Raw genomic sequence first — 27,206 nt, 5'->3', positions numbered from 1 at the left:
GGAAAAACTGCCCGTGACCCTCCCTTTCGCAAGTATAAACCCATATTTGATTAGCGCCTTTTCAAATTTCGATGTTGTACCGGGGATGCAAGCTCTGCTGCTATCCCAATGCAGACACAACATCATTCAACACTCATCAGATCAGTACACCTGCTGGTGGGGTACGGAACGCTCGGCCTTCAACGAGACAAGATTGGCACTTGAGCATACATATTTAAGACGACCGCACGCTGCTTTACCACAGTCCTCTCATCGCTAATCCTCCGAGGCCATGTCCTGCAATATAACATCTGAGGCCATAATGGCTGCCAAAGACACATCGCGGCACGTCTCTGACAATCATCAGGACAAGCGCGCAGCTCAGCAGAAATCCGACACAGACGACATCCGCCCTTCTGATCCAGAGTCGCAGGAGTGGAAGGATAGCACCCCGGCAACAGTAGCACTACTAGCAAGAGTCGGCGAGCTACCACCCGAGCTCCACAAGATGATCTACGACCACGTGATCCAACTTCCCGCCAGAACGCGAATCTCAGTCGATAAACACTTTCGACTGCCATCAGTGCTCCATGTCAACTCTGCCATACGCGAAGCACTTTTCTCGGAGTATGTGACGACAAACCGATTCCACTTCGCGACGCCGGATCTGGTCTGGCCATGGGTATACGATTGTGTTGGCACCCGCGGTCTTTACAATATCACGATCCGCCTCCACGATGGCATACTCCATGCCACTGTATTCGAGAGATCCACTTGGTCGGTGATCGTGGGTCACTGAGGCTTTTCTGGCATCGAAGGTATATCTCTGCATTTCTGCACGAGTCTGAGGCAACCGATCTATCGAAGCGGAACAAGCAAGAGATCAAAATCGCAGCGAGATATCGACAAGGACCGGTGCTTCTGAATTTCCGAATGGCTGTCAACAGCTGGTTGTCAACGCAGATTGCCCCGGCGCATCAGAGGAAAAGCGAGATAACGATATGCGACAGGAGGAAAGTGAATGATGACGCAACTCACCGCTATGCAAGTACTCGCCTCTCCACGGAAAGATGAACATCGAGGCCACCAGGTGGGACCCTCCCAAAGCAATGGGCATCAGCCACCGAGCTGAAGGGAAGCCGAATCACATCAGGAGTAATTCGGCCCGCAGCAGTTTCTCAGTTGCTCGAACAACATCTGCGGCAACACTTAGAAAAGTATCTGAATTTTTCAACGAGCTTCGAATTTCAGAGATTATTTTGTCAGTCTAATAGTGATCCAAGATCTCCCACTTGTCACAGTAATTCCGGTTCTCCAAAATTATATTTCGACATTTTCCACGGCTCTGTCGCAAACCCACCAGCCAGGCCAACGGAAAGCAGGTTGCTACCGGCAGACCGCCCGCGTCGTCCACGGAAATACAGAAAATGCAAAAGACTAAGGTCCATAAAGCTGCTCGATCGGGACAGTGCACGATGTGGTACAAAAGAAGCTTGTAGGCCAGTTGTATTCTATGTCATCCCACGCGAACCAGGGACTGCAACATGGGACTCATGTCCCCTGATCTCCACATTCACCTGATCCGAGCGGTACCGCGCGATGAATGCAGCTTTGCAATCGACGAAAAAGGACATCCGACTCAGCACGGCTGCGACTTGCGGGTACCCCTCTCTTTTCCAAGCTTTCCGCCTCGGAAAAGAAGTGCCAGCACGAGACCGTCATAGACTGATTTCTGGGAGGTGCATACACTTGGCAGCAGCGAGGACGTAGACCGGCAGTGCCGATAGGTCGGGCATACAAAACTCGTCACTCAATTGCAGCCTCAGCAAGGCGACAGCAGAGCAGAGTAGCCTTTGATCGCCGGTTTTTCGTGCGTGGATATCCTCAGTGATCTGTGTCCAAGCTCAAAGTAGGCTGACGATAATTCACTGCGAGCGCCAAGTCTACAATTGCACGTGACATTTGTGACTAACCATCTACCCAGTGTAGCACGAGATCTTAAGAGGTGGTGGCATGCATAGAAAGCTCATATTCAGTATTATTACAGTAGAGTAAGGAGAATCGAGGACGCGAAAGACTTGGTAACAGACCTGGGCTACGCGGTAGTGGCTTTATCGAGTAGATCGAGATGAGACAGATCAATACGCTCTTCTTCATTCGAATTATTGAGACTGCTTTGGAGTTTTGTATGTGATTTTTCATCTGCTCTGTTCTGTTCTGATTCTGATTCTGCTTTGTACTGATGACACTAAGAAATCTCAACCATATTACGAATCTTGTTAGTTCGATCTTGTTCACAATTATTGCATCGTTTTTCTCTTCTTCTCTCACTTTGCTCACCCAAACCCCCATCCCCTTCTTCAAGGATCCCTGCCTTGTTCACTCAAGGACAGGCACCTATGAGTTGCCATCATTGGGCGGCCCCGCAATAGCACCAAGCTGTCCACACTGCGCATTCCCCACCGTATACCCCAACCCGCTCTCCACCTGATAATAATGATAATTATTTCCAAAGTTCTGAGCAGGATCACAAACGCCATTATTCAAGATCTGGAAACAACTGCCTCCTTGCAGAATGCTCTGTTGCGCGAATCCAGCGCATGTGGGAAGTTGAGCGCATGAATTGCAGCATTCGAGGCCAGTGATATCGGTGACGTTGATGGAGCGGACGGTGAAAGCGGAGTTGATTGTGACGGTTCCGATTTGGTTTCCGAAGAAGGCGGAGGAGATGAGATTTTCGGGGGCGCATTGGGCGAAGGCTGTGGCGGCTGGGCCGTTGATGTTCACGGTGTTGGTGTTGACGAGGACGGTGGTGCTGGTTGTTGTGGCGGAGCGGAGGGTGGTGGATGTTACGGTGATGAAGCGGGTTGTGCCTGCTGGGGTGACCTGTAAGGGAGAAGTGTCAGTTGGGTGAGAAAGAGAGGAGAGTTTTGGGAAGTGGACTTACGGTTCGTGGTGCGCCTGTGATGGTTGTGGTGACAGTGCGGACGACGTTTGGCTGAGTGATGGTGATGGTTGTGGTTGGGCCTGCTCGAGTGGAGGTTGCGGTGCCGGTGACGAAGAAGGTGGTTCTGGAAGTGCAGAGGATGCCGACTGGGAATTCCTGTCCTGAGTTCTGGCGAGCCTGGAGCTGCTTCTTTCCGACTTCTGGGAGGATTGGCAAGTGTCCCTTGGCTGCAGCACGGGCGATGTGAGGATGATGAGGCTCAGGAGAGGAGTCGCGCTTCTCAGCGAAGCCTGGAGTAAGGCCGAGAGCAGTGAAACCAGCTGGTGCAGCGACAGTACTGGTAACACCTGCGAGCGAATTGGTGATTGTGATCACTGTGGCACTGGTGAAGGTCTGAGTGACTGTCGAGACCTGAGTGGAGGTGGCAGTCACAAAGGCAGTAGCGGTGGCCACGGAGCTAGCGGCGGTGACGGTGCTGAACGACGTGAATGTGTTGGTTACGGTGAACGTATTGGCCCCAACAGTGCGAGTAGTTCTTGGGTTGACCTGAGGCGAGGGATGTCAGCATGTCATACGTTCTCAAGCAATATCGAAAGAGACTCACAGTAACAGTCCTGCCAACAGAATTGGTCGTGGTGACTCGGAAAGTGGTAGTCCTGATCTGGTTCGTTGGCTGCAGTGCATATCTGGTTGCGCAGACGAAGTTCACAGTCGAAGACGTCGGCTGCTGAGCGAGAGCCACTGAGCCCAAGGCTGCAGTGAGGAAGACAAGAAACTGCATCTTCCCGTGCGTTGTCCGAAGGTCGAATACCGGAGTGATCTGAGTAGAGGAGAGGAGGATGGTTGAGCTGATGATGATTTCTCCAAAGCGAGTCGAAGACACAGGATATATACTGTCTGCTCTCAGGCCGTGCCTGGTCCATCAGCGGCTCAGTATCTTGGATCGATACGTGCGACGCTATGGCGCCTGTGTCCTTCGAGCATGGCTTTGCCCAAAGCGAAGCCAAAAGCCATACTCGTGACCTTTCTTGCCGCGAACTCGAATAGAGTATTGCCTATTGCGGCAGACACATGATGTTTCCAGAAGTATTCCAGCCTCGTGGGTCAGCATGGCAATATTGAGAACCAGCGAAATGCAGGAGGGACATTGTGGCATTGCGGCCACGATGGCCTCGCGTGCATAGCTGTACGTGCGCATTGTGAACCTTGTCACATCGGAGAGGACCGTCGATCGAATCCTTCGCATGCGAATATCGTGACAGTCGTGGTAGGACCCTCGTAAGCGTAGAGGCGATACACTTTCTAACGTTGAATCCTTCAGCAGAACGGAGCACGTCCCCGGCGTTCACTTCAAGCTATGGCATGCGAACGCCTCCCAATAGCATTGACCAAGTTGTCGGGATATTTCGTACGTCAGTACCAAAGTTTCGAGATCCTTTTTGTGCTGACGTGTGGTCCTGGTAACGACAGTTAGGATCCGTCAACGTTCCACGTGGCGCGGGCTGTGTTGTGGCAAACGTAGATTCTCACGAACAGCCATTGATCTGACAAGATGAGAATCGAATGAGCACCGCAGCTTGATAAGTGATGTGGTATGAGAACCCCGTTTGCCATTCCGCTGACAGTGCAGGATCAGGTGAGGTCGAAAGCTGTCTGCCACGCTTCCCGCATCCAGCCATGGGGCGAAGCCAATGTCTCAGAGTAGTACTTTCTCCTCTTTTGCTACGACACCGTGAATGGCCAGGGCCTTCAGCCGCATCGGTTTCGTCCAAGTGCAGCCACATTCAACAACTGAATGCGTAGGAGTCGACTCCGGTAATGTTCAGACCAGCCTAGCAAACGTGGTGGGCAGGATGAGACAGACAGCCGTTTGTGCCAAGCCTGAATAGGTGTCTCATCCAGCGCCACTTTTTGGGCTTCGCACATGTAAGACATGCAGGCACATTAGGCGAGCTCTTCAGGTTGTTCCTGGGTTGCACGCCTTTCCATTCTGCCATTGGATCAGCCTTCGACATTGACTGTACTGCAGATTCAATCGTTCGATATGCTTTGCTTTCGCGAGTATTGCCCAAAGTGGCCAGCCATGCGATGACATGAGTGCTCGCCTCGCTACACGGCTGCGAGAGGATCAATGATGTGATCGACGAACACATGCCAAAGCTCGTGATGACCAAAGAGACACGTGTGGTCGGCTGCGACACCCCCGGAGACTGCCTCGGATCCAGCTGAGTGTGGGGTTCAGATGCGTGGTCAAGGTATTCGGGACCGTAAAGGAGGAGGGGCATCAGAAGTACGCGCATTGTCGCAGCTTGCGGGACAGCACTATTCACACTGCATCTATCAGCTGCACGTATGACTCCACCGAGCATGGAAAAATTGAGAAAAGGCTGTGTTCGTGATCATGCAATCGTATTGTCATTCATTACTTCTGAGCTTGTTCTTCAACCTCGCGGTGAGACTGCCCTTTCTCAATCCCTGGCTGGACTGTCCTTGCTTCGGACTTTCTGTATCCTGCTTCGATGATGGTGCTCCAATGCGAGATGCTGCTCTCGCTGCTCTTGCGTCTGCCGGGTTCGCCTGATCTTCTCGAGACCACCAAGGTCCTGTCATGCTCTTGAAGCTCGCCAAGCTGGTAAGGCTAGTCGTGCTTGCATTACTCTGTCACTTTGAGAGCTTGTTCGCCTGCTCATCGACGGTGGACTCGAGGGGACCCTTGCCGCTGCCGGTGTTGCCTGCGGTGATGGGAGCCTGGCCAGTGGGGCCAATGCCCTCGCCTGCCTCTGGCTCTGGTGCTGCGGCGGCCTTACTGGAGCGGTCGACGCCAGACGATGTTGGCTTCTATGGGTCTATTAGCTGATTGCGTTCTCCGTATCGGGTCGAGCTTGCTCAGGATATACCTCATTGCCTTGTGGGGCACCGTGCTGGATATTGTGCTCGGCCTCGACGGCGTTCTGAGCGTTTCCTCCGTCGCGAGGCATGGTGATGGGTGATGAGTGGAGTGTTTAGTGGTGGGTGAAGGTTGGTTGGAGATGGTTGTCTCGCTGGTCTGGTGAGGGGAGTGAGCAGAATGTGGCACGAGAGGCAAGAGATGGAGGGGAAATAAGTAGGTTGGCATTGGCAGCAGCTTCTGCACAGGCGCATAGGGATGATGTAATGCTTGCTCGTGATCAAGGCACCATTACGTCGTGGGGACCGCTCCTGCCACTTGTCGCGATGTCTTTTTCATCTCGGGAAGTTGCAATTTGGGTCCTTCCAGCTGTGAGAAACAGCATATCGATGTTCAGTTCAGCAATGTACTGCGAGTGAAAGACGTGTCGTTGGCCTGGCGTCTTCCGCAGGCTGACATGTGAAAGCGCGCGCGAGATCGACAGGCCACGCGCTCGGCAAGTCGAGCCGAGAGTCAAAATTTCGCCGACAATGCGCATCCAACACCACATCGATGCGGGATCATCAATGCGAGTGCTGTCTCAACCTCGTTGTAGTTGTCGTTCGTTCTCCAGCTTCACCGGACATCTCCTGTTGCAGCGCTGCGGCGTTCTCGGGAGTCTCTTGCCAATAATGATCATATCCGGCTAAGAACTTTCTCCTTTTCGGTGGCGGCGAGCCAGTGAATCCAGGGACAATGGCCATCTTCAATCTTGCCCCATCGATCCGACTTCAGATGATATCTCGTCGGTTGATTGCGAAGCACAATCCTCTCCCGGCCTGGCGCACCGCACAGTTGAATCGGCCTAGCATATTGCATACGCTTGGCTATTCCCATCGGCGTGAATATGCTACTGTGCACATTAGCGACAACGACAAGCCGTCCGAGGATGCGCAGACTGGCGACAAGCCACCAACTATAACTGTCGAAGACCTCCCAAGCCCGGACGAAATTATAAATATGGCTCGCGAAGCAATCACTGCGCGCTCTCGTGCGACTGCGCAGGAGAAGCAGGCGGTGCTCCAAAATATCTCCACCCAGCTGGGGAATTTGGCACATAACAAGCAAAAACGCAGGGCCCTCATCAAGGGGTTGCGGAGCGCTGCCAGCACGAGAAGGAGAGATCCTATACGTTCAATCAAGAACGTCCTGACGACGCGCGGGGAAGAAGCAGCGCAGACTGCTCCTGCTAACCCGCTTACCACTCTGTCGGAGGCGGACGGCGTCACTCTTGATTGTGTGCAGCGTTACATGTCCTTGCCAACAGAAGCAGACTATCCCAAAGCACCAGAGGCCTTTCGTCAGGCTTTGGATGCGCGCGACGTCCGTTTCTTGAGCACCTTCATCACAGACCTGGCATCTCAAAAGACCCCGCCCGTCGCAGTGGAAACATACGTGCAGGAGCTGCTGGCAGAAAACTTCTCCAAGGGCTGGGCCATGGCTATCCGCTTCGATCCCAATGCCACTCGTGAACAGCTTGCGATGGGCCTTGGCGATAACAAATTGGAGGCACAGCGCGCTGCGTGGCTCGCTCTTCTCTCAAAACTACATACCGCGGGCATCCTCGCAGAAATTGTACCACAGAGGGCTGTCGAGACACTGATGCCACAGCCCGCGCAATATCCAGGCGCTCCGAAAAGGCTGTTTACTCCCGACTTGATCCACGATGAAATGCAGAGGGTGTTCAAAGCGAGAAAATTGAACGTACAAATCAACGGCGAATACACCTCAAGACGGCCTGGAGTACACGATTTCACGCTTCGGCTCGACATCCCTGGTATTGCTGATGCCACCACGACAGGAAGTGCACCACGCAAGACTGTCGCAAGGCGTGCTGCTTGGGTTGCCATGCTCAATCGCCTTCACAGGCACGGCGCACTGCAACAGCTCTTTCCATCCCCAGCGCCGGCCGTCAAGGGTCAATCTGAGGACAGCAGTGATACACAGGTCTACATTCGTGACGAAGAGCCGAACGACATCGAGCTAGTCGAACTAGACCGGCAGGTGCTGAAACGCGAAAGAGATGCGAAGTTGGACATATATAACTATGCTGCAAAGTTCGGTCTGATACCGCACTTTACGACCAAGTCTGTACCACATACCACTCGACGTAGTCGGAGGGCCAAAGGCAGCACCAAGCTTGTGGTGCAAACGACAATCAGATTACCCGAGCATGGCATAGAAGTTGTCACCAGAGGCAAGGACTCACGAACGGCCGAAACCGCTGCTGCAATTGCATTCAAGCGCAAGGTTGAGGAGAAGCATCTCTCAACTGACAATGTTGAAGCCACAGCCGTTGCGCTCGGGTATGAGCTTCTCAACACTGAGACCGCGAGTGAGTTCGTGGAATATTTCAGGTCTCTCAGTCCCGGCATGTCTCTCGAGGTGGAGACGGATCACCTACACGGAGATAATTACACTCGCATATTATTCGATGGCTCAGCTATAAGCGAGCCTGGTATCATGCATACAAGGAAAGACTCACAAGCCCTGGCGTATCTTTTGGCCGCAATGGCGATTGCCAATGCGAGTCCTGAGACGCTTGGAAAATGGGCAGAAACCAGGAACAGTGCTGCTGCCCAGTCTCAGCGCTCGGTGCGGCCCTTTGACGTACCGGTGGAAACAGACGTCCTGGATCTGATGAGAGACACCTTGATCAGTGCTCGCAAAGCAGGCTTGCCCGATCAGCGCGAAAGCCTCAGCGCAGAAGAGGTGTCCCGAGAACCTTCCCGGCAGCGTCGCTTCTTGGCAAGCACTTCCAGAGATACGGCTAGTGCTACACTGCAAGAAAGTCTCAATCGCTTCCGACAGGATCCTCGACTGGAAACGTTACGCACCACCAAGGCTGGTCTGCCAATGAGCACATACACGGATCAGGTTGTAGAGCTCGTAAACCGAGATGTATACAGCATAGTCATCGGTGCGACGGGCTCGGGAAAAACGACTCAAGTGCCACAGATTCTTCTTGAACACGCTATTGAAAGTGGCAAGGGAGGGCATTGTGACGTTATATGTACGCAGCCGAGGCGCATTGCAGCCTCTTCTGTCGCGCAACGCGTGGCTGCAGAGCGCGATGAAGAGATTGGAAAGTCTGTCGGATACCATGTTCGCGGCGATGCTCGTCTTCCACAGCCTGGTGGCAGCATCACTTACTGCACAACTGGCATCCTGCTCGAGCAGCTTAAATACAATGCTGACGACATCATGGACAATGTGTCTCATCTCGTGATCGATGAGGTCCACGAGCGAGACATATTTGTTGACTTTCTTCTCATCATTCTGAAGAAAGCAGTGGCCACGCGGCAGCGAGCCGGAAAGAAGGTTCCACACATTGTCTTGATGTCAGCGACACTCGATCAAAAGCTTTTCTCCGAGTACTTGCCCAACGTCAATGAGGGCAAGCTTGTGCCCTGTCAATCGCTTAGTGTCCCAGGTCGCACATTTCCAGTGGCTGAGAGATATGTTGAGCAGATAGTTGAGGGCATCTCCGCCTCGCATCATGACGAATTCAGTTCTCTACTGGCCCAGGAAAAGGGCGTATCGAAAGAGTATCTGGACGGTGAGATGCGGTTCGCGCAGGACGCTGCTGTCGGCACATCAGTGATTGACTGGAAGCGCAAAAACACCGGCGAGAATGATCAAGACACTCAGACTGCCGCAGAACAGAAGCACGAAGCCCTTGTCCCCGTGCATCTTCTCACCGCAGTCCTTGCACACATCTGTGAACAGAGCACCGACGGTGCGATTCTCGCATTCTTGCCAGGTCTTCAGGAAATCACTAAGGCTCAGGATATTCTGATGCAACAGCCCATTTTCGGGGTTCACTTTAGTGACCCAGCCAAATTCACTATTTTGCCTCTCCACTCGACTGTTCCCCAAGATCAGCAGAGGCTCATCTTTGAGCCGTCGCCGCCTGGCCGCCGAAAGATCATACTGGCAACAAATATCGCTGAGACGTCGGTAACCGTACCAGATGTCAAGTTCGTGGTTGATACCGGAAAGCTACGAGAGAAGCGATACGACCAGGTCACGCGCATCTCTGCGCTGGAGACAGTCTGGGAAAGTAATTCGAACGCGCGTCAGCGAGCTGGCAGAGCTGGTCGAGTGTCTGATGGCAACTATTATGCTTTGTACAGCAAGAAGCGACGAGAGACAATGCCTGCTTCTGGACAGCCAGAACTACTCCGAAGTGATCTTCAGGAAACCTGTCTGTCGATCAAAGCCCAAGGCTTCCGCGACCCAGTCTCAGACTTCTTGGCGGATGCAATCGAGCCTCCTTCAAGAGAAGCTGTTCAAGTCGCAGTCGAGAACCTGAAGAGCATCGAAGCTTTGACACAGGACGAAGAAATAACGTCGCTTGGGCGCGTCCTTGCCCGACTACCAGTGCATCCAACATTGGGCAACATGGTTCTGCTCGGCATCATCTTCCGCTGTCTAGACCCCATCATCATCAGCAGCTGCCTTGGTAGCGAACGACCACTCTTCATTGATCCTCCGGCCTTGAGAGCAGAAGCCAGAAAGCAGCACGCGCAGTTTGCGCAAGGGAGCTCAGACCATCTGGCCTTCATCAACGCCTTCAAGACAATGCGGACGCGCCTAAGGGATAGAGGTATGCAAAACGCATGGTCCTATGCTCAAGACAACTTCCTCCATTTTGGCGCGTTCAGAAGTATGGAGCAAACAACACAACAGATTGTTGAAGCTCTCAGAGATGCAGGGCTCGTCAAAAGCCTTATCGAAGGCAGTGACTATCAACTCGGCGGCGAGGCACTCAACATCAACTCCAACAACACCGCTCTCGTCAAGAGCCTGATCCTAGCCGGAACGTACCCCAACCTCGGCATCCACCGCGCTAAATCCAAGTCTCCTGTCCACAAGACTATCAGCGAAGACAAAGTCATAATGCATCCGAGTAGCACAAATGTCCACAAACGAGACTCGCCTTCTGAAAACGACCAAATCTTCGCGTACAATTCTCTCTCACGCAGTCTTACAGGCGATACTCTTTACATGCGCGACACAACGCTCGTCACACCGCTCATGGCAATCCTGTTCGGCGGACGTCTCGAAACGAAGACATACAAAACTCTCACCATGGATGAGTGGCTCCCCTTCTCAATCAAAGCTCTCAACAACGAATTCGCTGTCCGCTTACTCCTCGAATTTCGAAAAGCGAAGGATCGAATGCTTTTCGGTGTATACAATGATCTGAGCGATTTGGATAAGAGACAGAGGGGTCTTTTGGAAGATCCTGCGAGGGAGATTTTCGCTAATGGGTTGGTGGATGTTTTGAAGAGTGTCAATGAGGATGAGAAGATTCTTCAAGGGATGAAGAGGAAAGAGGGGGATTTGTTTCGGAAATTTGCGACTAGACCGAGGCAGGAATTGACGAGTGCTGAGAAGAGTGTGGTTAGGAAGGGAAGATTTGAGGGAGGGAGTGGGGATGTGAGGAATTTGTTGGAGAATTGAAGCGAACTATCTGGGAAAGCGCGCGCTGCCCCCGATCGTGAAACGAGGTCCGGCATAAACTTTGGCATGAACTCTGGCATCGACACGACACGACCAACAACACAAGATCCCTCTCAGCCCACGTGGAAGAAGGACTGTACGATACGTGCTACGACGCCGGCTCGATGTTTACTACACACATTTGCTTCGCCTGGGATTTCTGGTTGCTGGAATTGAGATCACCTTTTTGCATAGCGATGGAGCCGGACGAAGGATAAAAAGTCGCCGCTCTTGTTGGATAATAGAGATACCCTGTACTTTTGCACGCGCATGAGCAGCATAATAGAATTCGAACAGAACTGTACAATAGAATAGACGGAGCAGATAGAGGATGATCGTCGTTTGCGGTCATGTAACATGACTTACTTCCACTCTTATGCTACTTTTCTTCACATGCATGAACGTATCCAGTCCTCCTTCGTTCACTTTCATCTATTCGTAAACCTTCGTTCTTTACCCAACTTTCAACTGGAATCCCGCTCCTTTCACTTCTTCCTCCCTCCCCGCGAAAATCGAACTGAAATCCACCTGTCCTTGTCCCCCCAACCCCGGCGCAGCCCCTCTCTGCGGCGCATTCGGCGTCTCTCGTTTCCTCCTTCGTCGTTCTTGACCCGCTTTCGACGGGAAAGTAGGAAACATCGCAGTTGGTTTCGGCCTTGGAGCTTCGGAGATGAAGTATGGATGTTCGAGAATTTGTTTCGCGGTTGGACGAGAATCAGGATTCAGACTGAGGAGGGAGGTGAGGAGCGCGAGACCTTGGGATGGGAGAGTAGGGAATCTTGTGCGGAAGGTAGGTTGGGCTGCCGGAGAGGATGATGAAGGGAGGCGCAGAGTTCGGGCGTTGGGGAGACGTTTGAAATTTGGCCAGGTTGTGGTTGTGGGGATGCCGCAGAGGGAGAAGATCTATTGTTACGGATGTCAATTTAGGGATGGAGCGGGGATATCTGAGGGCTTTCCAGTCTGGTTTTTGGGACTGGAAGTGTGAAACTCACCTTGCTTAATTGATCAACTTCATTTTTCCCTGGGAAAAGAGGTTCTCCAGTCACAAGTTCACCAAAAATACAACCTAGACTCCAGACATCGATGGAGGAGTCGTAGGTTGTTGTGCCGAGTAGGAGTTCTGGGGCACGATACCACAGTGTTACAACGAGTTGGGTGAGATTTGAAGGTGCTGGATCTCCCACAAAACGCGCCATGCCGAAGTCGGCGAGTTTGATTTCTCCGCGGTTGTTCATGAGGATATTGCTCGTTTTGAGGTCGCGGTGGAGGATCCAATTTGAATGGAGGAAGTCTACTGCGCTGCAGAGTTGCAGCATGAGGGTTTTGGTTTCGGAGGGGAGGAAGGGTTCGTCCATTTCTTCTTGGAGGGTTTTGAGGTCGTGTTCGAGGAAGTCCATGACGAGAAAGACTTCTGGAGCGGTGTCGTTTGAGCCGGTCACGATTTCGCGGAGGGTTACGATGTGGCGGTGTTTTGATGCTTGGAGGGTTTGGATTTCTCGTATCGCTGTAACGGGGAATCCTCCGTCTCTGATGGCGTCCATTTTGAGCTTCTTGATTGCGACGATTTCACCTGTGGCTTCTTCTCGGGCGCGTGAGACGTAGCCATAGCTGCCTTCTTCGATGTGGTTGAGCAGGTCGAATCGCTCAATGGATCTCGTGGGTTGCCATGTTGGCGCATGGAACTGCATCAACTTCCGTTCTTGCGGTGCCTCTGCTGTTCCTGATTCGCCATCTTGCGATAGTCTGCGTCTCTTTGCTGGCCGTCCCGACTCATCTTCGCCTTGTCCATTTGCCCTCGCTGCTGCCGCCCGCTGTGCCTCCTCTGCTTTCCGCTGTTTCTCAGCTTTCAAACGCTTCTTCTCTTCCTTCTCTGCTTTTCTCCGCGCGTCTTCCGCCTTGTCTTCTTCTGTATCTGCCCAGCGCGAGACCATGTTGGCGACGTGATGTTGGTGGTGCTCGGAGGTGTTGCGGCGAGCTTTCTGTTTTGGTGAAAGCTTGATTGCACATGAAAGTCAACCATGTCATTGAGACGACCTCTTCCCTACCACTCCCAACTCATTTCATCTGCAACCATTGTCGGTCTCAACAATGACGAGCGTTATACCTCGAACAGCTCGTCAGCTGAGTCGCACCGCCTCGAGACTACACGTAAACTCATGCCGACGCGCCGGCGCAAGATGGAGCTCCTCCGAAAGTGGCCACAAATGGTCAACACCTTTGGCCAAACAATTGGCTGAAGCTATAACAGTACGATGGACATCAGTAAAGCCATAGATGGACAGAATATGGCTAAGAGATGGTAGACAACTGGGCCGATACCGGTAGCTTCGTACATGCGCCAGGTCCTTACATCCGACCTGGGAGGCTATTACACGGGAGCACTGTCTGGTGACCGAGACCAGTTCGGCACCAAAGGAGACTTCGTGACGTCGCCAGAGATCAGCCAAATATTTGGCGAGCTCATTGGTGTTTGGGTCGTGGCGGAATGGATAGCACAAGGCAAAAAGAGCGAGGGCGTATATCTCATGGAAATGGGTCCTGGGAGAGGGACACTCATGTCTGACATGCTCCGTGTAGGCTCTGACATCTCAAATGCATCATAATATGCTGCTGACACACATGGTAGACTATTCGCAACTTCCCAGCTCTCGCCAAAGCCATTGAAGCAGTCTACCTGATCGAGGCAAGCGAGACGTTGCGGCAGGCACAACACAAGCTCCTCTGCGGCGACAATCCAATGACAGAAACGAAACTTGGCTGGGAAAGTGTCAGCAAGCATTCTGCTGACCTTAGAATCGTTTGGACAGAGGACCACAAGTTCGTGCCGCGAGACGCGGGCAAGACGCCGTTCATCATCGCCCACGAGTTCTTCGACGCTCTGCCAATCCATGTGTTCCAGTCTACTAAGGTCGATTCAGAACAGGCGAAGACGATTCAGACACCAACAGGGCCCATCGAACGAAGAGGCAGGCCTCAGCCGGGCCACCAATGGCGCGAACTACTCGTGTCTGCTAAACCACCTCATAGGCTCAAGGAAGGTGAGCCCGAATTCGAAATGTCAATGTCAAGGACAGCTACTCCACATTCGATGTATCTGCCAGAGACCTCGCCACGATATACTGCGCTGAAGAACACCGACGGAGCCACGATCGAAGTGTCACCCGAGTCGCAAACATACACACGAGACATGGCTGTACGAATTGGTGGATCGAATCGGGAAGAGATTGATGCTGCTGCGAAGCGCAGACCGCCAGTACCAGGACGAGCTGCTCCACCGACATCCGAAGCGCCGATTTCGAAGCCTGAGCCGTCTGGAGCAGCACTCATAATCGACTACGGACCAGCAGACCGCATTCCCATCAACAGTCTGCGCGGCATTCGCGCCCACGAACTCGTCTCTCCCTTCGAGCGACCCGGCGAAACAGATGTCAGTGCAGATGTCGACTTCCTCGCACTCGCTGAAACCGCAATCAACTCTTCACCTGGCACCGAGGTCCACGGGCCCGTCAGTCAAGCCAACTTTCTCAATGCAATGGGCATACAAGAAAGAGCAGCGCAACTGGTGAAAAAAGCCATTGACGATGAAAGAGCAGGCAAAGGTGGAAAGGACAAGTCAGAATTGACAGAATTGGTGAAGAGAATCGAATCTGGCTGGAAAAGGTTGATTGATACAAGCCCGCAAGGCATGGGCAGACTCTATCATGTTATGGCCATTGTGCCATACGCTCCACCGCAAGAAGGACAACCACGACGGAGACCTGTCGGGTTCGGCGGCGACATTCCCGCGTGAACGGCTTCCTGCTAGGGATGCCTCTCATGAATCGCCGTTCACCGCGACCTCAGTCGCCTTCTTCTGTGCTGGGCGTATCATGACTGTCGAGATGTACGCTCCGTTCATCAGCGGAAGCTCTTTGACCTCCTGGAAGCCCCATCGAGCATATGTCCTCTTCGCCATCGGGGTCGATTCGAGGATGGCATCCCGTCCGTCACGGTCGATCAGCTCTTGCATGGAATACTGTAGCAGCTTTCCGGCCACTCCTTTGCCCCAGTGATCCGGATGAACGGCAAAACTTTGCAAGTACCAGTAATCGGTGCGATCAGCATATCCAAGTTCCTTCTGAGCTTCCTCAATGGCACTCAAGAGAGCGTCGAAAGGTTTCATGTTAACGAATGCGGGTCGACCTTCCTCCGGAGGATGCCCCACAGGCTTCGCGGCCGGGCCACTCCAGCCTGCATATCCCAAGACCTCGCCAGTGGATTCTGCGCTTAATGTTAGCTGATCGGAATGTGCTATATTGATTGTTCCGCTCTCACCATCTACGGCCATCAACCAATGTCGGTTCTCGCCCTCCAGTCGCCTTCGAAATATTGACTTCCTCCATTCGATGTATTCTCTCTCCTGTTCTGGAGTAACGTTTTCTGGCAAAACCGATCGATTCAAAAGGTCGTTTTGAAACGCTTTGAAGCCCAGTTCCACGCAGACATTTGAGTCTTCCGGACCGGCGCGTTCGATTCTGATTCCCATGGTGTAAGAAGCGTGTGAAGTCGGATGGTGCAATCTCGCAGGTACTGATGCAGAAGATATCGATCAACTGAGCGCGGCAAGGACAACTTATATCAGACAGTCGCCTAGTATGAGCCATCTTGAGTCGTCACTTTAGTTAGAGCTAGCCCACCAATCCTTCGGCTGGCGGCACTTCAGGGCTTCGGCGTTCGGAGCCGAAAGTTCGGTGTTCACACCACAGATAGATGGATGATACCATTCAACCTTCCTCTTCGGGACACGTTCGGTGTTCGCAACATCTTCTCCCATCAGGCTGCAATATTCTTGGAACGATTGTGCAATGCGAATCACCAGGCAGACAACTTTTCGAGCTTCTCACAGTTGCCGACTTTTGCGAAACTTGAGTTGCGCTCGGACTGGAAACACCGCTTCTGGTGCCGTGTCGGGAACACTCCAGGCATCGAGCAGGCAAGCATGGCATGTCTCGTTTGTGCTGTCGGAAGACGCGCAAGACTCAGCTGTACGCAATGCCCGAGGTCTTGAACATCTGCTGATCTGACCATCCTTCAGTAACCGCTAGCACAACCAGGCATCCATATGTTCGATGTCGGAAAACTGCCAAGATTACAACAACTGTTCAAGCGTACGAGGATGTCATCAAACATACTCCGTGTCCACGTGATTTCCTTACTTGATATGTCGGGAAGATCCTGGCAGCGAGCACACGCACTCCAACTCTGAATGCGCCACGTCAAAGCGCTGAAGAGTCGGGCGTCCGGTTACAAGAATGAGAGGACGCGGTGAGCTGGGCTGTGCCATCACCGCCTCTCAACATGGCGGACCACTCGAGATTTCACGAACATATAAACGATACTGGGTCTGACGTGCATAAGCCTCCGTCATTTCTCTTCGCTGCTACCAGGAATTTCGTGCCTGGTAATAGGCAAAATCGGCGCTGGAGCCCACTGGTACAAGAACGTCCGCGAGAACCACGAAACGTACGACAGACTGACACGCTCAATTGCAACGGCCTTGCATTTCGTCACACGAGATTCGTTCCGCGTCCAGACCAAGATATGGTGGAGTTTACCTGGGGAGCTGGATCCCGAGGCAATCATGATGCAGATAGCAAGCGAAGAAGGAACAGAACTCCCGCGACGATAGCGTCGTTTGCAGGCTTCCTACTCGTGCCGTATGCCCTACGCAAAGCTAGACAGCGTTCAAAAGAGCGGAAGAAGTCGAAACAAGAAGCTGAAAGAAGTCGGAATATGCGGGAAGAGGAACCGAACAGGCACGACTCAGCCATGTTCGTTACTTCGCCTTTCAAGTGTCGAGATGGCCGTCCTTCGTCTTCTTCGCTGGATACTTCGATTCCGGAATCTGAAAAATTGGCTGCTGGGAGTACTGGAGATGAGGATCACTGGGAGACTGATACTGGTACTGGATCTTCGGTCACGATGTTAGAGAGAGTTAATAGTGATGGGAGAGGAAGTCTTGAAGGCTCGAGTAGTAGGAGGAGTAGTTCGGCGATTTTGTATGGGAACTGGTCGAGAGATTTGGAGGCTGTGGTTGAAGAGGGGAGTAGTGAGATTGATGCAAATGGGACACCGAGGGCGGAGAGGAAGACTTGGAGGGAGGTGTGAGTCGGGTGAAAAGGGATGGGACTGTCAAAGAATTTTGTGAGCTCAAGCACTTGTTTGCGCTGTGGGATTACTGCTTTCCATATGCACCGGCTTGTTTCACGCTGTTGTTCAAAGTATGCATATCTGCCCTGATCTGATCTTTGCACAGTCGAATCTCCTTCCTGCAGCTGCGATACGAAAGACCTCTTTCCGATCATGCATTCTTGCTCGAAACTCCACTAATCTCTTTCCCGTCCATACTCAGTTCTGCCCTTGTCACCTCCCACCGGGCCTAAACACCACCAGGCCTGAACACCTTCTTCAGTTCCTCCGCCTGCAAGAAAATCGGCTTCTTATCCAGACCCTTCAAATTCGCCGCTTTGACTGGAGCTTCCGCTACCGGTGCCGTCTTGGGCAAGAAATACTTCTTTAGCTCTTCGGCTTGCAGGAAGATAGGCAGGCGGGAGATGTTTGATGGTAGTTCGGACATGATTTTCCCGTTTTCTGTATTTGGACGACTTTGGCGGTCTGGGTTTCGAGGATGATCTACGGCTTGTTGTGGAAGAATTATTATCGTATTGTCTCGTATTCTCAGTTGTTGCGAATCAGAGACGGTATGGCAGGCAGGGCAGCTATGAGCTATATATACTCTCACCCGCAACGACAACACGACAACACATGTTTCCGACACGATCTCTCCCATCCGTCCACGATCCGAACACCTTACCCCGCGCTCTGCAGCAACTGTGCATGTGACAAACGACTGAATGCGGTGTTGCAGAGAATTCGGCGATCCTGGCAAGGTACGAAGATTCGAGAACGAGTGTACGTATCGATCATAGCTCCTTTTTGGGTATCTTGCTTCCTGGGAACTCCACTTTCGCGACTTCTTGCAAGGTCTGCAATGAGCGTGGGTGCCGAAGGCGTTCCTGTGGACCGGAGATTGAGATTTTGGAAGAGTAGTAATCAGAATGTGCAAGTGTGAATCTGGGACTGTAGGTCGAGGGCGGGTGGAGGAACATGCGGTTGGTGGAAAGACGACTGTTGCGAGTGGACATATGGGTAAGTGTATCACAAATTATTCACGGCGTGTACATATGCTCATAAGGGAAAACATTTGTTCCGTGTTGTCCGGACTGTTCATACATCTCTAGAGAATGACCCTTCTGTCGAGACGTGGAGTGTCTGGAATGCTTCCAGCGGCTGATCGACCGCAGCCAAGTTACAGCAGTATCTCCATTGCCACTATGCTTCGAATATCCGGGCGTCTCTGACCACCAGTATCAACCCCAGCACGAGCCCCAACACACCTTTCCGTTTCGCCTAGCGGAATCTGCGTCGCTTCGCTTTTGCTCGCTGTCTGTTCCACACGTCAGTCTTGCTCCTACATTCGCTCTGCCAATGAATAAGGAAGAACTTACTCTGCCCTTTTTGCAGCTTTCTCTCGTTGTGTCAACCACATGAAGATCGAGTACCTTGTTGAGTTTCGAGTCCACTTCGTTACAACTTTGGCCGCCGTAAAGAATGCTTTTGCGCTCGCTGCCTCAGCCCTATCAGCGACAAAGCTGGCGTTCTGCCTCCTCCAGTACTCTTCAACCCAACTGGCGTCGACGTCGCGCCGACAAAGCCATGATGCCTCGTTCTTGGGCCACCCGGCCCACTGAACCAGGTATTGCCATTTTCCGGCAACAAAACTGTTGTATCGCGCGTCGAGGACATCCTCGACTAGATATTCGTTGTTTCTGACTGGTCCCGGTCTATTGTACTTGTACTTCTTCCCATACGAGGGTTCAGCCGTGGAAGCTGTCATTGTCGCGGTGTCGATTTGAGGGTTAGAGGCTTTCTGCTTGAGTCGCAGTGACATGCGCGTTGGCCCCGAGCCTCCAGCGGGAGGTAAGTGCTGTGCCGGCGCCATCTGCAATTTCTGGAGCGATGAGTCGTGTTGCTGGTGTAGTATGAGAGAGATTGCAAAGATGAAAGGCCAGTGCAAGGCCCGAGTAGGCCACGTTCACCAGTCCGTCCATTCACCTCGACTGCCTTGGCCGTGCAGCACCACGAGAGATGCCTGCCAATGAGCCACGAGTATCTGCATCCAAAGCATGGTCGAACAGAAGAAGCGTGAGCGTCATGAGTATGTGTGACGACCAGAATGAAAAGCCGATCGCCTTGATGCTAATACAGCAACCAACATCAGCAACCCCATGCAAAGCCATTATATGTAACATCGTGAGCCGTTTAGTATAGCATATGCATAAGTATACTTATTGACCAGGCGAAGTTGCGCTCCGAAAGTAAAGGCGTTTTGTATCTTGAGGCTGTCCGCGAACTCGTTGAAGATTGCTTCGTTTGACAAACTTCAACACGAGTGTGTTGGGCAATCAACAACATCCAGCGGCACAATCACACTCAACCGCCGGCAGCAAAGCGTGTACAAGACTCAAAACATCCTCAAGGCCTTCCTCGGGAGCCTTTAGCTTCGCAAGCTCACCTCTGAGCCTGGATAAGCCCGCAGGAGCGACAGTCTTTTGTTGACTGACTCGCCCCAAGTCGTGGCAGCCGCTGAGTCCTGTCTGGCGGGACTCGCGTCCGAGTAACAGACTGTCATGCTCGCTGGTCTTCTCGTGTTTCGAACACTTGGAGAGCGCGAGAGTCTGACGCTGGGAGGACGCGAGACAGCTCTCACGCTGTTGCGGACGCTGGGAAGTCGTGAGAGAGTCTTTTGCTGTTGTTGCTGTTGTTGGAAGTACTCTTGCGGCGACTGGATCTTGATGGGAATGGTTTTCGACAACGTTTTCCGATGACGATGAAGAGCTCGTGGTTTCGGTTGTGGCTCCTCTATCGCGCTGCTGTGCAAATTCGACTTTTCGTCGTCGCGGTGGCGTGAAGGCCGTTTGAGGAGTCTGGTAAGGAAGGACTTTGAATTTGATCTTGATGCCATCGGAAGACACATGTTGGTAAGGCTCTTGTTGGTCTGGACAATCAACAGCAGAAACGAAAACAGTAGAAGTCGAGATATCAGATAAGGTCATTGTAAGGAAGGAAAATTTTGAGCATGCGAGCAGTTCTGGAGCGGACGAGGCTCTGTCACACACAGCACTTACTCATTATCTCGGCAGAACATCAGAAGCTTCTTTTTTTCTAGGTGTGCACGCTGCCGTGGGTGGTCATTCGACATGCCTTTGTGCCTTGTCGCCACTTGAAATAGAGACGAATGTTGTGTTTCAGAAAATTGCGACCTGTATGGTACTTACTCATCGGCGATCTTTTATGGCTCAGAAACACCCAGGGCAATGGTTCTCTGTTTGACAGGAGCTGCAAGCTGCATGATCTGCAGACGGGACCTGCGGCAGTCTCACAAGCCGGCATATCGATGTGCTGTGCGGAGATTGGGCATGCGACTTGTCGTCCCGAAATGAGAATGCAAAGCGACCTGTCTGCTTCGTTGTGCAAAGCAGCAGGCTGGTACTGTGGTACAGAAAGTCCATGCGACAGTGATGAGGCATCTTTACCGCAAATAGGTCCAGGCCAGGAACGGGCTGGGCAACAAGCTTTTGCCCTGTCGAATGAAATGACTCGAGCAGGGACGCTTCATTTTTGCCTGCCTTGTTGACTTTTTCACTCCCCTCTCCATGCTGAACCTTCTTGGAAGATTTCGCGACCCGACGCGCACTGCTGAACAGGCCACATGATCGAGTGGGGTCGCACAACAGCACACCCAACCCGTCAGCTGTGTGGCAGACATGTAGTGTTTCATGTAGTCCGCGTAGAGCAGCTCCTCAGGACGAATGTTGGCCAGCTATGGGCGATTGCTGCACCTCCGTGGCAAGTGAAGAGCTGACGCGCGGCAGTCTGGCGATGGCCAACGCGCGAACACGGCAGTTCAGTTGAGGAACGAGGATGCAAACTCTTGCATCGCCCCATACCGCTGCATGGGGCGACATCTTGCAGTGTGAGGCCCGCATTCACCAACAAACACCCTCGACCACCGCCAACTCCGCACCAGGTACCAGCACTTCCCAACTCCTGACAAGCAACACAGCCAGGACATCCCAACGATTTCCCAGAGTCTCCTGCAAAGGTAATTGCCCAAATGGTGGTTTGTGCTGCATTTTCCATCAATGAAATCTCCAGCTTCAGCGGTATTCCCCCAACATTGTAGCCTGCAGGCCATCAAACAGGCTCTGCAAGTAGAAAATGGAGTCGTGCCCATTCATTTGCGACCTCGTTTGCCTCCTGAGTAGTATACCGTACTTCTGCCACTGCGCATTCTTCCATTGTTCGCATCATCTCATTCCGCATCAGTAGCAAGACAGCAGACATTTGTTCTTTTGTTACCACGCCGAAAATGCACAGCTTCTTTTCTCTCCTCGCTGTGGCGAGCATTGCCGCTGCTGCCAGTACCACCGAGCAGGGCGGTAGCCCTCAGATGCCAGATTTGAGCAAAATCCCACCGTGTGCTTTGCAATGTCTTACGCAGGCTGCTGGCACCACCAGCTGTCTTCTGACTGATGTCTACTGCCAGTGCACAAGTGGCGCTGCGGACATCGCCAAGGCAATCGTCCCATGCTTGTGCCAAAGCACATGCTCAGAGACGGACCTAATGGGTAAGATGGCGATTCGTAGGAGCAAAGCCTAAAGCAACATGCTGACGAAATAAACCCAGGTACTTTGGCAGCCACCGGCGAGCTCTGTATTACCGCGCTCGCAGCCAAGGGCGAGTCTTTCAAGATCCCAAATGTCAGCCCAGATCTCTGCAAGAGCGTGGGTGGAGGCGCCGCACCACCACCAGGAGGCTCGCCGCCATCCAGCCAGCCAAACCAGCAGTCTCCAACTGGTCCAGAAAGCACTCAACCAAGCCCACCAACTGGCTATGCTCCTCACACCAACATGACCCCAACCACGGGTCCAACAGGATACGGGGGAAACCAGACCAACCAGACTGGACGACCACCGATCCAGCAGAGCACCGGCGATGCCTCTGGCCTCCAAGCAGGAAGGTTTGTTGGAACTGCTGCCATTGCTGGTCTCGTCGGCCTCGCTGTGGCCGCGTTGTAGAGGAGCAGCCTGCCACTATTCGAAGGCGGATTAAAATTGATCAAGCTGTATTAATCGGATCTCGATTTGATCACATCGAAGTGGAGTGGAGGGGAATGAGTGGGGTGGCGGATGCAGTTAGATTGTAATAGGCATGAGGTAATGCGACGGATTGTAGCATACCAACCCTTCTTTTCTGTCCTTACCGAAACGCGTGTAGGGTAGACTACGTGAATGCGGATAATCAACGTATTGCCTCATCCCATTTATCTCTCCATATCGTAAATTCGTCTTCTCTTGCGGCCCAGTCAAGTCGCGCGAGTTGGCTCACCTCTCGTGATTCGTTCACGCATTTCTCTAGAATCTCCTTGACAGCGTCTTCGTCGAGATCGTAGAAACCAGCTGCAATCTCGTCGAGTTCTTCTTGGAGATCTGACATCCTTTCGATGAGTTCGTCCAGATCACTAACATTCTTTCGCTGTTCTGTCGGTTTGGACCCGTAAGTCTTCAACCGTCTTTTGTCCAATGCAGTATACAGCAGTACGATCTTCTTCATCTTGCCACAAGCGACGTCCACAAGCTCTTTGAGCTCCGGTCTGTCCTTGGGGCAGCTGTTGGCTGCATTGAAGATGTCGTCGAAGCTGTCCGCGTCGCCATCGACACCTTCGTCTCCGCTGTCAAGAAGCGCATCGTCCACTCCTTCGGTGTCCAAGTTCGTGCCTTCCTTCCACTCCTGTAGTTCGAAGATAGCGTCTTTGATCGTTTCGCGAAACTGCTCTGCTTTTTGAATAGCAAGACCAGCGATGCCTAGCGTGTGTAGCTCGATGAGCGCATCACAAGACTCCCAGACAACACCAGTGCTGGAGAGACTGTCCCGTGCACTCGTCGCTCCTTGCGCATTACCATCTGCAATACTTTGCAGCTCCTGCAGCAGGTTTTCCACTTCCATGAACACTCTCCGAACTCTTCTAGCGACTTCTCGGCCCACTGTTGTGCCCCACGTGGATTTCTCTTGCTCGCAGATCTGGACCGCAGACATCATGGCGGGCAGACATGTTCCTGTCAATTCTCGCAGAACCTTGGAGATTGCGGAAGGTGTGAAGGGTTTATTGATGGCCAGCAGCGAGATCTTTGTTGTATGCGCCTTGAGAAGTTTCGCAGAGTCACGAAGCACTTCCAGCGGGTTTGGAGGGGTTTCGATTCTCGTGGTAGTTTCGACAGCGTTTAGGGACGAACGAAATTGCGCAAGCAGTGCTGTAGTCGACTTGATCAAGTCCTTCAGAGCCTTCAGGTCTGCTTGCGATGGCGTCATGGCGTTTTTGCAGCTGTGCAATGTTGTTGATGTGGTCAAAAAATGTTGCCGAAAGTTGAGTCGGTGGTCGCTTCTGCGTTTGCCCGCTTCACGACTTGACTTCACGTCACCACGCGCGTCTTTCGCGACACAGTTCCAACATCAACATGGGAAAAACAAAATCGGGCAATTCAGCGCCAGTCGGCCGACTCGGAAGAACGACGCTCGTTTTCGACCATGGGGCACATTCTATCAAAGCCGGCTTCAGCACACCTGGATCGGAGCCGAAATTGGAAGACTGCCATCCAGTGGCCAACTGTGTAGCAAGATCGCAAAGAGACAAAATCACTTACGTTGGCGCCGAACTCGACGACTGTGGCGACTTTGGAGAACTGCAGATCCGAAGACCAGTCGAAAAGGGCTATGTAGTCAGCTGGGAGGCCGAGAAAGCAGTCTGGGAACGAACGATTCATGACAGCAGATCACAGTTCAAATGTGACCCGCACGAAACGAATCTGATATTTACGGAATCGCCGAATGCGCCTGGAGTCTTGCAGAGAAATGCCGATGAGATGGTCTTTGAGGAATTCGAGTTTCATTCGCTTTACAGGACGATTTCACCCGCACTCAACGCCTATGCTCCGTCGCCGTTTCCGGATACAGCAACATCAGCTCACGGCGTGCCGCTGGAGTGCCTCCTCGTCGTGGACTCCGGCCACTCGCACACGACTGTCACACCGCTATACTATGGAAGACCTCTCCAGCAAGCAATCCGACGCCTCGATATCGGCGGCAAGACCTTGACAGCACATCTGCGATCTCTGTTATCGCGCACTATGGACATGCATCGCGAAGAATGGATCTCGCAAGAAATCAAAGAAGACACGTGCTACGTTTGTCCAACCTCACAAGAGTTCTCGTCACGACTGGAACGGGTCTGGAAAGGCGGACAGAAAGACCCACGAGATGTCGATGCAAGCATCGTTGTTGATTATGTCCTGCCCGATTACGAGAAACTCAAACGCGGGTTCCCGCGCGCACATGACCCGAGCAAAGGCGCGAAGATGAGACGACTGGGTATCGGAGGACAGAGTGAGATGGTGTTGCCTGTAGGGAATGAAAGGTTCACGGTGCCGGAGATTCTTTTTACGCCTTCTGATATTGGAATGCCTCAAGAAGGTATTGCGGGGACTATCATGCAGAGCCTTGAGAGTCTGCCTAAGGGACTATGGCAGGCGTTCTTGGCGAATGTAGTGGCAGTCGGAGGCACGAGTCTTCTGCCGGGCTTTGCCGAAAGGCTGGAGAATGAATTGAGGATGAAGCTGGATGATGGGTACGAATTGAGAGTCGCGAAGGCTGAGGATCCCCTGAAAAACGCGTGGCTAGGTGGTGCGAGAATGGCGCAGAACGAAGACCTGATGAAGAATCTGATTGTCACGCGAGCAGAGTATCTGGAAAACGGCGATGTTTGGACAAGAAGAAAGTTCGCTGGAAAAGTTGGGTGATGAAGATTCTGCCATCGACGAAGACTATCCATTCAGCTCAACTCGGCCCATCAGTTGCCATAACGGAATCTGTGTCTCCGCTGTGGTCTCCGGACGAAGGTTGCAACCCAGCCATTGCTACTCCTGCAAGATCTGCGAAGCGCCGCTGGTTGGCATGACAGTCTCTTCCGAGGGCTTTCACCAGCTTGATGCCACCTTGCTTTATCTCAGGTCTCTCATGCCGACACAGCCTCTCTATCGCATCTGACGCCGGTCCATAGCTCCCAATTGCCTCCCTTGCATCCACTGATGGCCTTGACAGCTGGATCAGCAAACCTGCTATTGAGTGCAGTGTATCTGGGAACGCAGCATCGTAGCCGCCAAGTGCAACAATATCGATCAAGTCCGTATGTACCTCCTCGTCAGCCACGAGTCGCGCATACTGCTGAGGCTCCTTCTGAGCCCATAGCAAGTTCCCGAGCACCTGGCATGCAGCGTTGAACTTTTGCCCAGCAGCAGACGTGCCAGCGTATTCTGGTGGATATATCTGCCGTCTCTGACCTCTCGCATTGTCCGCAGCTGCTTGAATGACATGAAACAAGACTTGCATTTGTTCTCCATCCCAAGCATATGTTGCCGAGAAAGCCGGATTCGCAGCAGTGTCCGATAGACACCATACCAGGCTTGCCTGTAAAGGCACCAGGAGCTTCAAGTCTTCTTCCAGATCTCCACTCTGGCAGTAAGGTGGCAGAGGCCGCTCATCGCCGCTTCCAACCTCAGTGACTCTTGATCCTGCTCTCTTCAACTTCCCTATTACCTTCTCAATCTTCTCCAAAAGCTCCCATACCTTTTCGAATTGCTTCTCCTCAACAACCTGTGTCTGTACCACCTCATCCCGCAGAAACACCAATTCCGTCTCCGCAACCGTAGCAAAACTCTCCACATCATCATCCTCGCCCTCCCCAGTCCACAAATCAGACAAACTCAGAACACCCTCCAAAACATCCTTCGGCAGCTGCTCACTCAATTTCGGCTCCAGCGTGCTCTTTTGCCCCATAATCGTGAACAAAACATCAACACCCGCATCTACGTCTTCTGAACCATCATCTTGTTTCTGCCCTCTGGCGATCAAAACATGCTGCAAAAACCTGACTAAAGCAAAATGCACTTTCTCCTCATAACATTTCTTCTGCGAACTTTCATGTTCCGAACAAATATTTCGCAAAACTTTCGTCGCCAGAATTCTGATATCTCTGTCTGATGAAATTTGTGGTGAGAGACACTGGACTGCCCAGGAGAAGCCTATTGCGGTAATGTGGTCTCTTGGTCCGGGTTGTGAGTCTGCAGTTGATGAGGAAACGCAAGCGTTTGCTAGAAGACGCAGGGCTTGATCTGTTGTTTCGAGGTCGGTGGTAAGGGAGACTTGTATTGTTTCGATGATGTTGCGGATGATGGAGGGGTTGTTGAGGGCTTGTCGTGTGGATTCGGAGGTTTTGCTTGCTGTTGATAGGGTTTTGATGGCGGAGGAGTTCGGTGTTGCTGATGATGAACTGAGGGAGAGGGCTTGAAGGGCATCTTCGATTTCTTGAGTGGTGATTTCTGTCATTGTGCTTGTCTTCGCGATTCTGTCGTGCAAAGCTGTTCTTCTATGATTTGACTTGACTTTGGATATGTGGATATGTTGCTATGTACGCGATTTGAAATGCATTGGAGCGAAATGTCTGCCTCAGGCTCTGCAAGTTCCAAGTGGCGCGTTTCATCCTTTGCTCTTTCTCAACTCCATCTCGCCTTTTTGCCTCCTGCATCAACTTCACAATGCCTCTGCCGGCTGCTCGCGGACTCCAGTAACAATTTTGTTGGGACGACACCAAAGTCACGCGACAGTACCAGAATGCGAGCAACGTCATCTGC

At 52.4% G+C, this 27,206-nt stretch overlaps 13 protein-coding genes across 13 annotated transcripts; 5 read left to right on the top strand and 8 right to left on the bottom strand.

Annotated features, from left to right (window-relative positions):
* Nucleotides 1–301: 301 nt before the first annotated feature.
* Nucleotides 302–778, top strand: RHO25_003835 (uncharacterized protein; the record flags this gene model as incomplete). Its single annotated transcript, XM_065602448.1, has 1 exon — nucleotides 302–778. The coding sequence occupies one exon, from the start codon at nucleotides 302–304 to the stop codon at nucleotides 776–778; it is 477 nt and encodes a 158-aa protein (XP_065458520.1).
* A 1,598-nt stretch (nucleotides 779–2,376) lies between these two features.
* Nucleotides 2,377–3,707, bottom strand: RHO25_003834 (uncharacterized protein; the record flags this gene model as incomplete). Its single annotated transcript, XM_023599311.2, has 3 exons — nucleotides 2,377–2,865; nucleotides 2,927–3,472; nucleotides 3,531–3,707. The coding sequence occupies 3 exons, from the start codon at nucleotides 3,705–3,707 to the stop codon at nucleotides 2,377–2,379; spliced, it is 1,212 nt and encodes a 403-aa protein (XP_023455869.1).
* Nucleotides 3,708–5,587: 1,880 nt separating this feature from the next.
* RHO25_003833 (uncharacterized protein) lies at nucleotides 5,588–5,904 on the bottom strand (the record flags this gene model as incomplete). Its single annotated transcript, XM_023599310.2, has 2 exons — nucleotides 5,588–5,764; nucleotides 5,824–5,904. 2 exons carry the CDS (start codon nucleotides 5,902–5,904, stop codon nucleotides 5,588–5,590), a joined length of 258 nt encoding a protein of 85 aa, XP_023455880.1.
* A 644-nt stretch (nucleotides 5,905–6,548) lies between these two features.
* RHO25_003832 (uncharacterized protein) lies at nucleotides 6,549–11,321 on the top strand (the record flags this gene model as incomplete). The annotated part of the gene is made up of 1 exon (XM_023599309.2): nucleotides 6,549–11,321. One exon carries the CDS (start codon nucleotides 6,549–6,551, stop codon nucleotides 11,319–11,321), a length of 4,773 nt encoding a protein of 1,590 aa, XP_023455881.1.
* A 492-nt stretch (nucleotides 11,322–11,813) lies between these two features.
* RHO25_003831 (uncharacterized protein) lies at nucleotides 11,814–13,291 on the bottom strand (the record flags this gene model as incomplete). Its single annotated transcript, XM_023599308.2, has 2 exons — nucleotides 11,814–12,263; nucleotides 12,353–13,291. 2 exons carry the CDS (start codon nucleotides 13,289–13,291, stop codon nucleotides 11,814–11,816), a joined length of 1,389 nt encoding a protein of 462 aa, XP_023455882.1.
* Nucleotides 13,292–13,448: 157 nt separating this feature from the next.
* RHO25_003830 (uncharacterized protein) lies at nucleotides 13,449–15,150 on the top strand (the record flags this gene model as incomplete). Its single annotated transcript, XM_023599307.2, has 3 exons — nucleotides 13,449–13,607; nucleotides 13,664–13,933; nucleotides 13,987–15,150. 3 exons carry the CDS (start codon nucleotides 13,449–13,451, stop codon nucleotides 15,148–15,150), a joined length of 1,593 nt encoding a protein of 530 aa, XP_023455110.1.
* A 24-nt stretch (nucleotides 15,151–15,174) lies between these two features.
* RHO25_003829 (uncharacterized protein) lies at nucleotides 15,175–15,885 on the bottom strand (the record flags this gene model as incomplete). Its single annotated transcript, XM_023599306.2, has 2 exons — nucleotides 15,175–15,620; nucleotides 15,675–15,885. The coding sequence occupies 2 exons, from the start codon at nucleotides 15,883–15,885 to the stop codon at nucleotides 15,175–15,177; spliced, it is 657 nt and encodes a 218-aa protein (XP_023455109.1).
* Nucleotides 15,886–17,778: 1,893 nt separating this feature from the next.
* Nucleotides 17,779–17,976, bottom strand: RHO25_003828 (uncharacterized protein; the record flags this gene model as incomplete). Its single annotated transcript, XM_065602447.1, has 1 exon — nucleotides 17,779–17,976. The coding sequence occupies one exon, from the start codon at nucleotides 17,974–17,976 to the stop codon at nucleotides 17,779–17,781; it is 198 nt and encodes a 65-aa protein (XP_065458519.1).
* Nucleotides 17,977–18,809: 833 nt separating this feature from the next.
* On the bottom strand, nucleotides 18,810–19,296 carry RHO25_003827 (uncharacterized protein; the record flags this gene model as incomplete). Its single annotated transcript, XM_065602446.1, has 2 exons — nucleotides 18,810–18,846; nucleotides 18,908–19,296. 2 exons carry the CDS (start codon nucleotides 19,294–19,296, stop codon nucleotides 18,810–18,812), a joined length of 426 nt encoding a protein of 141 aa, XP_065458518.1.
* Nucleotides 19,297–21,831: 2,535 nt separating this feature from the next.
* Nucleotides 21,832–22,541, top strand: RHO25_003826 (uncharacterized protein; the record flags this gene model as incomplete). The annotated part of the gene is made up of 2 exons (XM_023599305.2): nucleotides 21,832–22,090; nucleotides 22,150–22,541. The coding sequence occupies 2 exons, from the start codon at nucleotides 21,832–21,834 to the stop codon at nucleotides 22,539–22,541; spliced, it is 651 nt and encodes a 216-aa protein (XP_023455098.1).
* Nucleotides 22,542–22,764: 223 nt separating this feature from the next.
* On the bottom strand, nucleotides 22,765–23,832 carry RHO25_003825 (uncharacterized protein; the record flags this gene model as incomplete). The annotated part of the gene is made up of 1 exon (XM_023599304.2): nucleotides 22,765–23,832. One exon carries the CDS (start codon nucleotides 23,830–23,832, stop codon nucleotides 22,765–22,767), a length of 1,068 nt encoding a protein of 355 aa, XP_023455097.1.
* Nucleotides 23,833–23,978: 146 nt separating this feature from the next.
* RHO25_003824 (uncharacterized protein) lies at nucleotides 23,979–25,316 on the top strand (the record flags this gene model as incomplete). The annotated part of the gene is made up of 1 exon (XM_023599303.2): nucleotides 23,979–25,316. The coding sequence occupies one exon, from the start codon at nucleotides 23,979–23,981 to the stop codon at nucleotides 25,314–25,316; it is 1,338 nt and encodes a 445-aa protein (XP_023455096.1).
* Nucleotides 25,317–25,353: 37 nt separating this feature from the next.
* On the bottom strand, nucleotides 25,354–26,901 carry RHO25_003823 (uncharacterized protein; the record flags this gene model as incomplete). The annotated part of the gene is made up of 1 exon (XM_023599302.2): nucleotides 25,354–26,901. One exon carries the CDS (start codon nucleotides 26,899–26,901, stop codon nucleotides 25,354–25,356), a length of 1,548 nt encoding a protein of 515 aa, XP_023455095.1.
* Nucleotides 26,902–27,206: the final 305 nt, after the last annotated feature.

The sequence above is a fragment of the Cercospora beticola genome, chromosome 2 (assembly GCF_033473495.1).
Source record: "Cercospora beticola chromosome 2, complete sequence".
NCBI classification, from domain to species: Eukaryota; Fungi; Ascomycota; class Dothideomycetes; order Mycosphaerellales; family Mycosphaerellaceae; genus Cercospora; species Cercospora beticola.
Note: the sequence above shows the minus strand (reverse complement) of the source record. Positions and strands in the feature narration are given on the sequence as shown.